The 15653-nt window shown below is 40.3% G+C and overlaps 1 protein-coding gene across 8 annotated transcripts in view; it reads left to right on the top strand.

The window, feature by feature from the left end:
* The window catches only part of nup54 (nucleoporin 54), a 79125-nt gene that overhangs the window by 36354 nt on the left and 27118 nt on the right, over positions 1-15653 (top strand). For 4 of the 8 annotated variants that reach the window (XM_078544139.1, XM_078544164.1, XM_078544147.1 and 1 more), the window contains one exon: positions 12223-12306. The exons of the other annotated variants lie outside the window; for them this stretch is intronic. In XM_078544139.1, coding sequence (XP_078400265.1) covers positions 12223-12306 — 84 coding nt within the window. The remainder of the gene's footprint in view (positions 1-12222; positions 12307-15653) is intronic. 8 annotated transcript variants of the gene reach the window in all.

The following is a 15653-nucleotide window of genomic DNA, read 5'->3' as shown; positions in this document are numbered from 1 at the left end:
ATTAACATATTAGTTTTGGAGAGAGGAAATTTCTGGAGGGTGGAAGATGAGTCTAGATAGGAGAGCATTAGAATAATGGAGTCTGAAGGTGATGAATGCATAAATGTGGATTTCCGATACTGGTGAGCTCAGGGAAGAGCAGAGGTATAAATTAGGAGTCTCCATGATGAGCAGGATATGGCTTCAGAAGCTCAACTCGAGGTTGACCAGGACGTCAGGTTTGCAAATGGTTTGGTTCATCCTGAAGTGGTGACTAGTTGGCAAGGTTGCAGTTTGTGGTGGGTGGGATGGGGGGAGATAAAAGCCCCGTCCCTTCCATGTTTGGCTTAAAGATATAGAAAAGCAGTTAGAGCTGTTCGTATTGGCATAACGTAACAGAACAAAGGGGAATGAAGCCAGGAAGAAAAAGATTTAGGCAGGATATAAGGAAACATTATTGACAGGATGATTTTTTATTAGAACAGCCAATGAAGGCAGCAGGACAGTCTTGAGGTTTCTCAACACCAACCTTCTTAGGCTCTATTAACATGTATTACCTTCAGACAAACTATTCTGGTGCTCTCCTGGTTCAATATTCTTTCACGCACTCACTCAGGCATCCACTGTGCTTGTTGACCTATATTGACACCTGATCCCCCAATTCTCATCTTGACATTTAAATCCCTTCATGGCCAGTCTGCTCCATATCCCTGTAAACTCTCTCAACCTTGAATTACCTCATTAAATTCCTGTGCCATTCCACCTCCCTTTCCACCTTCAAGATCATTCTTAAAACCCATTTCCTTGATCCCTCATAATACCTCTTGCTTTGGTTTGGCATCCATTTTTGTCTGATTATGCCTCTATGAAGCACCTTGGGATATTTTCCTATGTTAAAGATGCCATAGAAAGACAAGTTGCATGTGACATTCTTAGATATATGGGGTCATTGCATGGAACTGTGCCTTTAGTATAAAGAAATTTAAAAATATGTTTCAACACTAGCCAGTGTTGAAACATAAATCAGGTAGTGGGGAAACTCTGAACTTGTACCTCGGTGCAACTGTCCTGCCCCCTTTGACCTCTAGTAACTTCCAGTTTCAACTTCACTGAACTTCATTATGTTTTCTAATATACAAAAAATACAGCAATGACATTAATACATTTAGCATGGATTACAAATATATACAGTATTTACTGTGGTAGTGGAATGACAATACTAGAATAACCTTTAACTTTTAGATGGTTTGGCCCTCTAGTGTTTTAATTGGCCAAATCTAGCACTGGAATATTTTGGGTCTCTAATGTTTTTTATAACACTATTTATAATCCTAAATTTATTACTGTATATCCTATAGATACTTGCATCACCAGTTGGCATTTGTTTTAACGAGTTCCATGTATATTTTGCATGTTAATACAACCTAATACTATTCCTGATAGCCCTAGGGAAATCCAAATTGGAAGGTCTTGACGTTTGTTTTGGGATCATATAAAATGCTGTTTTTTTTAAACTAACCATTTCTTGCATCAGTTTTACAGTGCTTCCTTTTCTGCAGGTTTTGGTGGGCTTGGAGCTGCTACAGCCAGTAGCTTTAATTTTGGGGGTTTCGGACTAAACGCTAACACTGCAATTGGCTTAAATATCGGAAGTTTTGGTGCAGCTACAACCACAGGTTTTGGTAGTGGTGGCTTGGCTGGCACAGGTAGTTTCCTGCTACTGCAAGCAAAGTGGCAGATTATTTTTAATACATTCATTCATTTCAGTGCCTCATTTCATCTGAGTTACGGTTTCACCAAGCTTTTGACACCTAAATTGTTACTCATGGGCGAACAGATCCACAGCTGAGTAGCACAGTGTTAATGTGACATGTTGTACATACATTTGGTAACCCTGCACTGTAGTAATAAACATTCTGCAATTCATCATTGGGTGTTTATTCAGTTTTGATTCAATAGGTTGTATCCACCTTCTATATTGCAGTAGTCGGTCACAACAGCTCAGAGTAATGATCAGTTTGTACTTGGTCTAAGGAAACACTATGCATTTAACCACAGAATCATACACCACAGATGACCACAATTTGACCCATTGTGTCTGTGCCAGTTGTTTGAAAGATTCATCAAATTAGTTCCACTCCCCTATTTATTCCCTGTAACCTTGCAACTTTCTCTTTTTCAAGTATGTATTAAATTTCCTTTTGAAAGCTACGATTGAATTTGCTTCCTCCACCTTTCCAAGCTATGCATTCCAGTTCCTAACAGCAGGAACTCTGAAAAAAACATTCTCTTCGTTTTCTCCCTAGATTGTTTGCCAATTATCTTAAATTTGTGTCCTCTGGTTACTCGCCCTATTGTCAGTTGAAACAGTTTCTTCCGACCTACTCTTCTCAAAATCCCTCAATTTTGAACTCTTCTATTAAATCTCCCTGTAACCTTTGTTACGACTGGTCCCTGGGCGGGGTCCCCCAATTTGTATTGATCCCAGACAAGATACCCCAAATTGTTAACTTCCCGAACGGGACCCCAATTTTGTTATGCTCCTGGGTGAGGAGGAATGAGCTGGCTCCCCTTCTTTATTCAACCCCCTCAGTTGGTCACAACGAGGTTAATTATATTAATTAAGTTAACTGGTATACCTTTTCCCAGTCCAAATGTATTTATGTTTTAGAAGGAGCCAATTTAACCAGGCTTTCTTGAGTAAAAGAAAGAGTAAGTTTATTCGTTACTAAAAACCTGAGGAAAAAATAATTTAAAAAATAGAACACACACACAGATCAGAAATGAGAAATTCAGTCTAAAAATAAAAGTGAAAAAAGACATACGAATCAATCTTTGGCTTGTCCGTGAGGAGTAGATGGTGAAACGTTGTGGCAATTAAGTTGGGTGATTCCGGCAGAGCTGACTTTGGCACTTGAGCAGTTGGTTTGTAGACACTTGGTTCTGCAGGTTAGCTGAAGGAGCTTTCCTATTTCCTTTTTGACTGTGGCTTTTCTGACTTGCCCCCAGCAAGAGAGAGAGAGATTTTTACCTGCAAGCTCTAGGGATGCCAAGCTGATGTTCTTCTGCCATGACCTGCACAGCACACACTATCACACCAGAACGAGAAAACACAGATGAGGTTTGCAGCTGGCTTTTTAACCCAGTTTCTTGTGTATTCCTGGAAGGGAAAAAAAACAAACGTGGGTTTGGCCCAGAATCTGCTTTCTTTCACCTCAGACCATTTCCACATTGTGAGATATAACTCAACTGGAGATAGTTTCTGCTGAGATGTGGTAATCAGTCTCCATTGTCTCTGCAACCACAGGAGATTAAAGTTCGGTCTTTTGCATTGCACCACTTCCTTTCAAGTGTCTCCTTCTGAAGTAGGCCTTGACACCTTTTTAGGCGTGGCATTCCATGTTCTTCTCTGAACTAGTCGTTCAAGTATGATCCACATAGGAATTTTCCAGAAAGAGGTTACTTTACATTCTCAGCTAGCTTTTGCTTGTATGTCCTTTTTTAAAAAAAAACACATGCCATCCTCAAAAAGTTCAATGTGCCTGTAAGTAATTCAGGGCTACGATCTGCTCTAAGAACTTTCTCTGCTCTGAGAACAATTCCACCTTCTCTATAATGAGGTAAAAGGACAATCATTTGAATTGTATGCCCAATGTTAAAAGTAATATTTCTTATCCCTTTTTAAGCTTGTTGTATAACAATTTCTGTGTAACCAAATTGGTGGGCCCACAGCAGGTGCAGCAGTTGAGCTAGATGTCAAGAGGTGTGTGATCGTGACCTAAATGTACTCTGCGTTTAAGAAACGGTGTGTTTATTTTCTCTCTTAGAGAAAGTGCTCTGCTCATTGACTCCCTTTAACATCATGGTCAAGATTGGAAATGCATGGGGGGAATCATGCCCTCACACCCGACTAAGTACTGTGTGTCAACACCGATGCACTTTATTGTTGCTACAACCATTCTAGTGTTTCATTGATGTTCTGTGAAATGTGACAAAGATTTAGTTATGAAAAGTAATTTGACTTGGTGATACAGGCAGTAAAACAGAAGGACTTAATTGGATAGCAAGTTGTTTTGCAGTATTGATCTGCACTCAATGACATGTTTATCAGATTTCGAGGTAAACATCTAAAGTAAAGTTTATCTCATTTAATCTTTTATATAAATAAAATAGGAGCCAATATTTCTAAAAGCCCGAGGATTTGGTTATTTAAATTTAAATTGGTCTCCAGTTTTTTTTCCTAACTGTCTAAATTCTACAACATAAAAGGATTAATACTTTTTGAGAGGGACTTTCTGACATTATTTTAAAACTGCTTTACTTACTTCCTCAGCGCCACAGTAATCCAAAAATGTGGCTGCTTTACTGTGCAGTCATTTTTTGGCTTCAATTTAGAAGACCTTTAATAAGGACATTTAATAAGGTTTTGTTTTAAACATACTGATCATTGAATTGTTTCTTGACCAACTTGGAGGACTTATGCCATAACTTAAGGAGCCCAACCCTGCTTTGCATGAGATGCAATCTTTGCTGCAAAAATTGTTGCCAAATCTGTTATTGCTCCAAAATCTATAAGTATTTTTCTTCTCATCAACCCTGTGAATTAAGTCCCACCTGCAGCCACCTTCATATCTTTGCTGAATTTAAATTTTAAAAAACAGCAACTTGACTGACATCAGTGATAGCAAGTGATTCCTTGTCCTTCTCAGTCTTTGGTAGTGCTTTGGAGGTGTCAATAACTTGTAAATTTAGTCACTGACTGGCCTTATAAATCATATATTTTCACTGATATAGACAGATGTTTCATTATGTTGAAAATAAGAGTTGAAATTACTCCATTTTTCTAACTGGCGTTTCATTGAGCTGTATAGTCCAACAAAGTCCCACTTTAAGTGTGATGATGGGAGGGAGGAGAGTGGGTGTGGTGGGGGTGGGGGGCGGGGTGGTGAGGGTGCAAGAATTGGACTCATTACTTTAGGCTATGAAAAGGAAAGGATTATCAAAGGTTTTCATACCTGATCGCTCAACAGACGCACTTCTTCAAATGGAGAACATCAGGTACAACAAAAGTTAAAAAATTATCCTGTAATCCCCCTAATGATCAAATAGTTCTTGTCTCTGAGCTCATGTGAAGAACAGCCTCATGATGGAAGGTTGTTATCACAGCTCAGTCCTAGTGAGAGTTGATGCCTGTGCGACAATAGGAGAGAAAGTTGAAAATGAAAATAAAAGTTAAATTATCATACTGCTTATCCAACACCCAATACTGGATGAACAGAAATTTCTTTCAGTTAAATATTGAGAATTCAGAAGTCATTGCCTTTGATCCCTGCTCCAAACTCCATTCCCGAGCTACTGACTCCATCCCTGTCTCTGCCAACAGTCTGAAATCAAACAGACTGTTTGCAACCTTGGTGTCATATTTGACCGAAGGTTAGCTTCCAACCACATATCTGCACTATCGCTAAGACCACTTGTTTCGGGGAAATATTTATGTCCACAGTGTTTTCTAGTTCACACACTTGTGGTTAAGCATTCTAACATTATTCCATAATCTAGAAAATTCCAAAATATAGAAAAGACTGGGTCCCAAGCATTCCCGACTGGAGAGGTTACAGTGTACGAGGAAAGTATCCAACTCTGTTTGGCAGCTTACTCATTTTTGTCACTTGCATCACTACCTGGTCATTTATATTCGAGTGTCCGCTTTCTTTAATTTCTCACCTATCCTTACCACATTTACCAAAAAAAAATCTTACTTTCTCTCCCATCTTCCATTGTTGGTTTTCACCGTTCCTAGTGAGCCTGTTTAATTTTAAGGCGCAGTGTTTGGAATAACATCCTGTAGCTGCTGTGTTCTTTTTTAGTTGGATGCATTTCTCCCTGATTGTTGGTTACAGAACAAAAGCTGCAGCTCTTGGAGTACACTGTTAGTGGGCAAGATTGGGCAAAAAATGCTCAAGGCCCCCAAACAGCTCTATAAACTTAACAAAGAAAAATTAAACTGAGATAAAACATCAGTGGTCAGTTAGGTTTAGGGGTGGGGGCATCTGAATCATGAGCAATGTTGCCAAGTAGCTTAAAAAAAATTAGCAATGAGAGAAAAAGTGCAAATGCTGAAGATCTGAAAACAAAGCAAAATGGCAACAAAAACACTAAGGAAGGGGGCAGGTTAACATAGAACCATAGAAAAGTTACAGCGCAGAAAGAGGCTATTCAACCCATCATGTCTGTGCTGGCCAAAAAAAGATGAAAAAGAAACTAGCCGCTCATTTTAATGCCACTTTCCAGCACCTGGTCCGCGGCCTTGCCAGTTACAGTGCTTCAGATGCAGATTCAAGTACATTTTAAATGAGTTGAGCGTTTCAGCCTCAACCACCAATCCAGGCAGTGAATTCCAGACGCCCATCACCCTCTAGGCGAAAAAGTTTTTTCTTATGTCCTCTCTAATCCTTCTTTCACTGTAAATCTGTGCCCCCTGGTAATTGACCCCTCAGCTAGGGGAAACAAGCCTTTACTGTCCAACCTATCTAGGCCTCTCATAATTTTGTATGCCTCAATTAGGTCACCCCTCAGCCTCTATTCTAAGGAAAACAACCCCAGCCTATCCAATTTTTCTTCATAGCTGCAATTTCCAAGTCCTGGCAGCATTCTTGTAAATCTTCTCTGTACTCTCTCCAGAGCAATTATGTCCTTTTGTAATGTGGTGACCATAACTATACACAAAATTCCAGCCGTGGCCTAACCAGCATTTTATACAGTTCCATCGTTACATCCCTGCTTTTGTATACAATACCTCATCCAATAAAGGAAAGCATTCCATATGCTTTCTTTACCACTTTATCCACCTGCCCTGCCATCTTCAGGGACCTGAGGACATGTACTCCAAGGTCTCTCACTTCCTGTACCCCTCTCAATGTCCCCCCCGTTTATTGAGTATTTCCTTGTTTTGTTTGCCCTCCCCAAATGCATAATCTCACAATTTTCCGGATTGAATTCCACTTGCCACTTTTCTGCCCGCTCAACTAAGCCATTGATATCATTCTGGAGACAACAGCTATTCTCCTCACTATCGACTACATGGCCAATTTTTGTGTCAACTGTAAATTTCCCAGTCATACCTCCCACATTTATGTCTAAATCATTAATATATACAACAAACAACAAGGGCCCCAACACTGAGCCCTGTGGAACACCACTGAAAACTGTTTTCCATTCGCAAAAACATCTATTGACCATTACCCTTTGTTTCCTGTCACTGAGCCAATTTTGGATCTAACCTGCCACCTTCCCCTGTATCCCATGGGATCTCACCTTTCCTGACCAATCTGCCAAGTGAGATTTTGTCAAATGCCATACTAAAGTCCATGTAGACAACATCCACTGCACTACCCTCACCAATCCTTCTTGTAACTTACTCAAAAAATTCTATTAAGTTAGTAAGACACGATCTTCCCCTAACAAAACCATGTTGACTGTCCCTGATCAACCCGTGCCTTTCAAAGTGACAGTTTATCCTGTCTCTCAGAATTGATTCCAATAATTTGCCCACCACTGAAGTCAGACTGACTGGTCTATAATTTTCCGGCCTATCCCTTGCACCCTTTTTGAATAATGGTACAAAATTTGCCAACCTCCAACCCTCTGGTACCTCGCCTGTATCTAGTGAGGATTGGAAAATAATCCTCAGAGCATCCACTATTTATTCCCTGTCTTCCTTTAACAGCCTGGGATGCAATCCATCTGGTGGCCCTGGTGACTTATCCACCTTCAAGGATGTCATTTGCTCCAGTACTTCCTCTCTCACTATGCTTATTGTATCTAATGTTTCACACTCCTCCTCATTAACTAGAATGCCTGCATCATCCCTCTCCTTAGTAAAGATGGAGACAAAGTACACATTGAGAACCCTGCCCACATCTTCAGCATCAATGCACAAGTTACCATGTACGTCTCTGATAGGCCCTACCCTTTCCTTAGTTATTCTCTTGCTCTTAATGTACTGGTAAAACTTCTTTGGGCTTTCTTTGATTTTACCTACCAATATTTTTTCATATCCTCTCTTTGCTTTCCTAATTTCCATTTTTACTTCACCCCTGTACTTTCTACACTCTTGTAGGCTCTCTACAGTATTATGTCTTTTGTGACTGTCATAAGCTTTCTTTTTCTGCTTTAACTTCGCCTGCATGCTTCTGGACAACCAGGAGGCTCTAGATTTAGCTGTACCACCCTTTTATTTGTGCGGACATGTCTACACTGTGCCCATAGAATCTCGCCTTTGAATGCCTCCCACTGATTTGACACAGTTTTTCCTTCTAATGTCTCCAGTCCATTATCGCCAGCTCACCTCTGAGCTTCGTAAAATTTATGTTCCCCAATTTAGAACTTTCACTCCTGTTCTATCTTTGTCCTTTTCCATAATGATGCTAAATCTAACTGTATTATGGTCACTATTTCCAAAATGGTCCCCCACTGCTACTTCATCCACTTGTCCAGCTTCATTTCCTAAGACTAAATCTAGAATTGCACCCCCTCTTGTTGGACTTGTTACGTGCTGGCTAAAATAGTTCTCTTGGATGCAGTTCAAGAATTTTGCGTCCACTGTGCCTTTCACATTGTTCGTATCCCAATTGATATTACGGTAGCTGAAGTCCCCAGCTATTGTTTTCGCACTCAGAAATCTACCTACATATTTGCTCTTCTAACTCTCTTCCACTATTTGGGGGTCTGTAGTACAGTCCTAGCAGTGTGGCTGCCCCTTTTTTATTTCTGAGCTCAATCCATATGGCCTCATTTGATGCTTCATTTACTATATCATCCCACCTTACAGCTGTAATTGATTCTTTAACCAATATTGTTACATTCCCACCTTTTTTATACCCCTCCCTATCCTATCTGAAAACTCTGTATCCAGGGATGTTGAGCTGTCATTTTTTGCCCCTCCTTAAGCCAACTTTTCATTCTAGCAATGTTATCATGCTGCCATATGTCTGCTCATCGGCTTTATTTACCATGCTCCTTGTATTTACATATATACCTTTTAACACTGCGAAATTCTTGTGCCGTACACTTTTTAACCTGTGCTTCTTCTGTCTTTCAGAGTCACTCTCTAATTCCCCATCTCCCGTTCCCTGCTCTGACTTTGCCCTCAGGTTCCCATCCCCCTGCCAACCTAGTTTAAACCCCTGCCCCCGCCCAACACCACTAGCAAAACATTTAGAGTGTAGATCCTTTGCCAAAATCAGGAGCATTAAACCTTCTTTTCTCTTTATGTATGCTAATAACCTGCTTTAGTTCCAGCATTTAATAAAGCTCACAGATGTAGTGTGCCAATTACCGAGCAAGAGTTATACAGACCATAAGTTCATTGTTACTGTTTTGATAGTTTGTGTTGGGTTAACAGGATTGTTCCAGGTGTTTTCACAAAATGTCTCCTTTTCCATGTATATGAATTCCTGCAACCTTCTTTAAAACGCTGAAAGCTGTATATGAATTTGATTTTTAAAAAATCACATAGACTGTCTTTTTTCTGTTAAGTGTGAGGTACAGTGGGGGAAGAGAATGTTTATTGCTTAGTTTAAGGGGATATATCTAGCATTTTAAAATATATGCTCTCTAGCTGGATCTGATTCGGTTCATTTGCGCTTGTGAGAAATTGTCAAAAATGTTTTCTTTTCATTTTAATTCATTGTGTAGCATGAGTCATTTTCATCAAAGTTATTCACTGTCACTTATATTAGAGATTTATTTTTATTCCTGTAAAATTCTGGTTGGCATTCCCTTTTAACTGTTTTGGGATATTGCAAAGAATGAGAAATTTTGATTTACTAGGACAAAGAAGCAAAATGTGTTTTTGAGCTTTAGAGGGCCTGCTAATCAGGGTTATGCATGGACAACTAATATTGAGGCAAAGTTGTTGCTGAGGCTAGTCAAATACACTTGCTCCTATACCTGTATGAGTCAAAGTTTTAAATGTTGTGAATAAAATTATTTTTGGGATGTTACATCAAAATAGTTGGCCTGGAGTATTTGGAATACATGGCCTCTTATGTTGCAGTGACATTATGTTGAAAGCTCCACATTGGAGGGCTTGAAATTATCCTGTTGGATACAAGCGACGAATGTTGAACTTAATTTGAAATTCATTCCTCTGCTGTTAGTGGAGAGGTTAACCTATTTATTTTAAGTATCTTAATGGCTCCTAGAGGAGAGGAAGAAACTCAATTTGCAAGTTTCATAAAGCATTATTTCAAGGCCGGAGTCCTTGCTGCTGTTCCCTTTTTCAGTTCTCTTTTCTGGTGTACCTTAGTTTTCTGTACCTGTGTTTAATTAGCACCATTCAAAACCTAAACATTGGAAGAACAATTAAGGTGTGTATATTTTCATCCAAGTCTGGCATAGTTGCATATAATTGATTGAGTTTTCCCGTCTTAAACCTTGTGCTTTGTTCTAAGTATCACTTTTTCAGTTCTTTAACTTTCATAAAATTTGTAAAATATACCAAAGTCAAGTTTTCTGTTCATTTTGTACTGTGACATGCATGGACTTTCCCTCTCATTCTCATCATGTTTGCAGTGGAATTTGGATTTCCAGTACTGGGATTTTTGTGAATGCCGTTCTCTCTTCTAGTTATGTTTTTACCCCATTACTGATAAAATTTCTGTTGATCTTGAGTTAAAGTCATGTCATCAGATGAGCCTTTAAATGACACATTTATCCCACCCTACACTCATACAGTTAATAAGGAGCATCAGTGTGTAGATTTTTCTAGCTACAATAATGTATTTTTGCATATGATTGATAGGTGTTTGTGACCCATCATTTCAAAGTGTAGCAAGTTATTTTTCCAATATCAAAGTTGCCTTTACCATCCTGGCAAGAATAACAGGAACTGTGATTCCTCTACTGGCCAGATTTACTAAAATAAATTGCTTGATTTTACCCAATATGCCTTAGCGTGTCAAAAATTCTTACTCAACTATTTAGTCTTTGTTTTATGGTTAGCTGTTGTTACACCACTTCCACGTGAGCCAAACATGGACAATGTTTTTATTGTATTGTCCTGATAGTTAATCACACTGAGCGTCTTTTTATAAACTTGAAATATGCATGAATAATTATTTTATTGCAGTCTCTTTCTTTCTTGATGCTGCAACGTGGCTACTGAACCTAGAATTTTTTTAACAAAAGAAAATTACAGTGGTTTCTGGAAATCTGAAATAAAAACAGAAAATGTGGAAATACTCCGATCAGGCAGCGTCTGTCGAGAAAGAGAAATGGAGTTTCGGGGTCAATGAGCTTTCATCAGAACTGTAATTTTTATAGATTCTGTTTAATGTGGTCTTTTAATGGCCTGTTTGATGCCTTGTGTTCAGCCACAAAAGCAGTTGTTATTCATTAAGCCACTGTCAGGGCTCAAAGAAGGACAACTCCCTATCAGAAAGCCAACTAAAATTATTTTTCATACATGTTTGGAAAGCTGTTTTCCAAAGTTAAGCCTAACATGCGCCTCGGCAGCATTGAAATTAGCTGGACTGAACTCCTTGCATAGAAATCTTTTTTTGTTCATCACATTATGTACGAACACCCTAGAGCTAAAAATGTGAAGACAATCTTGATGGCACATTAAGGTATGATTTGGAGATTGGTCTAATTTTAAGAAAGGAAGTCTATTATAGATGAATGCACAAGATATATCTATAGATAGCAACCACGGTTACCAGGAAGACAGAGTGATTTAGTGAAGATATCTTGTTTTCAAAGTGGTGTTTAACACGGCCAAATAAATTCATTGCTCCAAGAACATTATAAGTCTGAGAATGTTGTATCACTGATGGAGCATACACTTTAGTCAAATTGATTTAAGAATATTTGTGTCCAGCTTGGCTAATACACTTAGAAGGAAGAGTGAGACATTCAAAAGACTGCAGAAGAAAATTACCAAAGGTATTTGTAGCCTTGGCATCACTGTGCTGCAATGAGATTATGGTATTTTTCACACAACTATGAACTCACAATCACATTGTCCAATAACCTGTCACCCTGAGATTGTGATTATGCACTTACGGGTGGGAAAGTATTGGCATTTTATTAAACTATGGTCAAAAATTGGTCACTAAATCTGAAAATGCTCTGAATGAATACTTTGAAATTTTGAAATAATGGTGGGTCACAAATATATAGGTATAAAGTTCATTAGTTGACCTTTGTTGAACTCTGATTTGTTTTTAAATGTCCACATAGGTGGTTTTGGAGGGTTTGGTACAACTACGACAGCTGCTCCTGCATTCAATTTCTCAACAACACCTGCCAATACAGGGGTAACAGGTAAAAAAGAAACAAAATGGTTATCACTTGCCAAAGAGAGAAATTTAAAAGTTTCTTTTGTACTTTTTGAGGAGGGTGGCCTGGTTCCATAGGGGCAGAGAATGGTAATCTGCAGCAAAGAACATGGTTATATGTCGCTGTGAGCACAAAGTAATGGGACAGAAAATTTCCTTAAAAGTTACATGCTTTTAGATGGACATCCATAATAGAATAAGTGACTGATATTTTATTGGAAACAGTAGCAGCCCAATGGATGATCCCACAGCTTATTTTACGGTGCAAGAATTGGGGGAAGAAATCCCAGTAACGGCACAGAGCAACAGTAAAAGAACTTGATTGGACTCCCAAGATGTTTGAAAATTGAAATTTATTGATTATTATTACCTTAGATTTATGGAGAGCTGCTGCTTAATGTGTAGTATCTGCATAATTCCTAGTTATACTAATGGTTCTCTATATAATTTAGATTTTCAGATCTCAGCAGAGTCTACAGTTCCTATAGCTGCTGCTCATAATTTGAATGTGTTTTGCTCAACTTCTGTTCTCACAGAGATGATTGCAAAGTACAAAATGCTGCACTATCTACATTCTCAGTTAGTTTCATGCATGTGAGAGATTTATCTTTGTTAGGTTAATTTGGTAGATATAGAGGTGAGATGGACTACAGCACATGTAGTGATGTTAGTAGCAGGCTATAGAGAGAATAAAAAAGAAAAGTAAAAGAGAATATTTTGTTGATTAAATTTCCACATACATTTTTATGAGAAAACATGCCCATACTCCTTGGTGATAAGTTTTATCACATGCAAGAGCTCTTCAGCCAATTAGCTCTCACCCATGGGTAGGTGTAGTAAGCTATTTGGGCAAGTGGTTCAGTTTAACATACTGACAATTGAGCCGTATTAGAATTTCCAATATACATAATGTATCATGCCACTATTTCTTTCTATCCTGTCCTGATTTTCTGATGAAATATGCTTTCATGGGTATTGGCTGGGGCCGGTTAGCTCAGTTGGCTGGACGGCTGGTTGTGATGCAGAGTGATGCCAACGACGTGGGTTCTATCCCCGTACCGACCGAGGTCATCCATGCAGGCCCTGCCTTCTCAACCTCGTCCCTCGCCTGAGGTGTGGTGACCCTCAGGTTAAACTCCCCACCAGTCATTTCTCTAATGAGAGAGCAGCATATGGTCCTCTGGGACTATGGTGACTTTCACTTCACTTTCACTGCCTTCTGATAGCTTGCCAGATTTGTCATTGTTTGTGAGTGAGCACTGACTGTGTGGATTATTAGACCATTTGACAGGAAGCAGTGTGCAGCGATATTGCAATTATCTGAATATTATGGCTTATTTTTGCTATGATACAGAGCTGGAAGCAGCTTATAGCATCCCTCACCCTGGCTGAGATCAAATAACTTTGATTTTGGTGATCAAATGACTTAATTTGTAGATTTCTGTTTAAATTGCAATTAACAGGAGGATCTTGCACCTTCAGGTACTTTAAGGAGAAAATCAAGCCGCCAGAACTTAAAAATAACACTTGCAGAGAATCACGGGGCAGGATTTTTCAGGTAGCGGGGTTTCTTGCCCCACCATCCGAAAATTTGCTGAGGAATGCATCGCCATCGATCACGGCAGCCCTGCAGCCATTTAACATTCCAAGGATTGTTAATTGGCTGGAGTTGGGACTTCTCCCATCTGAGTATGGAGTGGTAGCCCTGCCTCAGAGCTGCCAGCCGATCTGATTGGCAGGCAGCACTGTAGTCTCAGCAGCAACAGTGGCAGCAGTGGAGAGGACTGGGATTACAAGCAGTCCCCAGATTCTATGTCTTGGGGACCAGGTAAGTGCAAGAGGTGGGGAGTGGGGGTCTCGTAGAGGGAAAGGGAGGTGAGGCCTGAAGAAGTAGAGGAGTGGAAGCCTTGAAGGAGAGGTTGGGGGAGGTAGGGGGGGTTGGGTAGGGACCACCCATGGAGTGCAGACTTGTTTGGGGGTGGGGGAGCCCATGTGGGAGGTCCCCAGCCCCCACCACCTCTCCACTTAGCATCCGAGGCATGAGCAGGGTGATGTGCTAGGCTTCACCCCCCACCTCTGCCCCTGAACTTCTGCAAACCTAAAGATTGACACAGGGTGGGAAGTGGCCGATAATTGGCACCTCCTTCAAGGACTCCCTTACTGTATCAGGCCATTAATGGCCCCAATTTTGGCAAGGGCATGTGGGCTGCCCTGGACCTTGTTCCTGCACCCCACCCAACCCCCCTGTCTGTAAAACTGTGGACGTCGGGTACGGGCAAGAGGACAGCGGGAAGGCCACCTGGCGAATTTTATGTCCCCCTACAACTTGCCAGTGGGGAAGCATAATTTTTTTTTTCCATTTATTTTTTTCATGAAATGTAGGCATCGCTGTCATGGCATCCATTTGTTGTCCATCCCTAATTGCCCTTGAACTGAGTGGCTTGCAGGCTATTTCAGAAGGCAGTTAAGAGTCAGCCACATTGCTGTGGATCTGGAGTCGCATGTAGGCCAGGTCAGGTAAGGACGACAGATTTCCTTACCCAAAGGACATTAGTGAACCAGATGGGTTTTTACAACAATCAGTGATAGTTTCATGGTCACCATTACTGAGACTAGCTTTTCAGATTTTTTTATTAATTGAGTTTAAATCCCACCAGCTGTCATGGTGGGTTTTGAACCCGTGTCCTCAGAGCATTAGCCTGGGCCTCTGGATTACTAGCCTGGTGACATTACTGCTACACCACCATCTCCCGCAACTAATTCTGCCCATGGTTAAACTGTCTTTACTTCAATCAGCATTCTCCCCAGGTGACTCTTAGCTAAATATGCTACTTGGTGTGGCATTGAGACATGTCCCAGGTTCAGCCCCTAGTTTGCTCATTTGATAGTATGATAGCTGCTAGGCTGGCAATGGGGAATGTTACTGGCTGCCTTTCATTTCCTCCTAGAACTGCATGTGCCTTGTAGTCAGACAGACTGTCAGCATTTCTTGTCCTGCCCAACACACGGAGAATTGGGTGAGGTACCAGAGGGCATAGTCCACTTATATAATTAGAAACATAGAAACTAGGAGCAGGAGTAGGCCATTCGGCCCTTCGAGCCTGCTCCACTATTCATTATGATCATGGCTGATCATCCAACTCAATAGCCTGCTCCCATTTTCTCCCCATACCCTTTGATCCCTTTCGCCCCAAGAGCTATATCTAACTCCTCCTTGAAAGCATACGATGTTTTGGTCTCAACTACTTTCTGTGGTAACGACTTCCACAGGCTCACCACTCTCTGGGTGAAGAAATTTCTCCTCGTCTCAGTCCTAAATGGTCTACCTCATAT

This window comes from Cetorhinus maximus, chromosome 1, assembly GCF_964194155.1.
Source record: "Cetorhinus maximus chromosome 1, sCetMax3.hap1.1, whole genome shotgun sequence".
Taxonomy (NCBI): Eukaryota; Metazoa; Chordata; class Chondrichthyes; order Lamniformes; family Cetorhinidae; genus Cetorhinus; species Cetorhinus maximus.
This window is presented reverse-complemented; position numbering and strand designations above follow the sequence as displayed.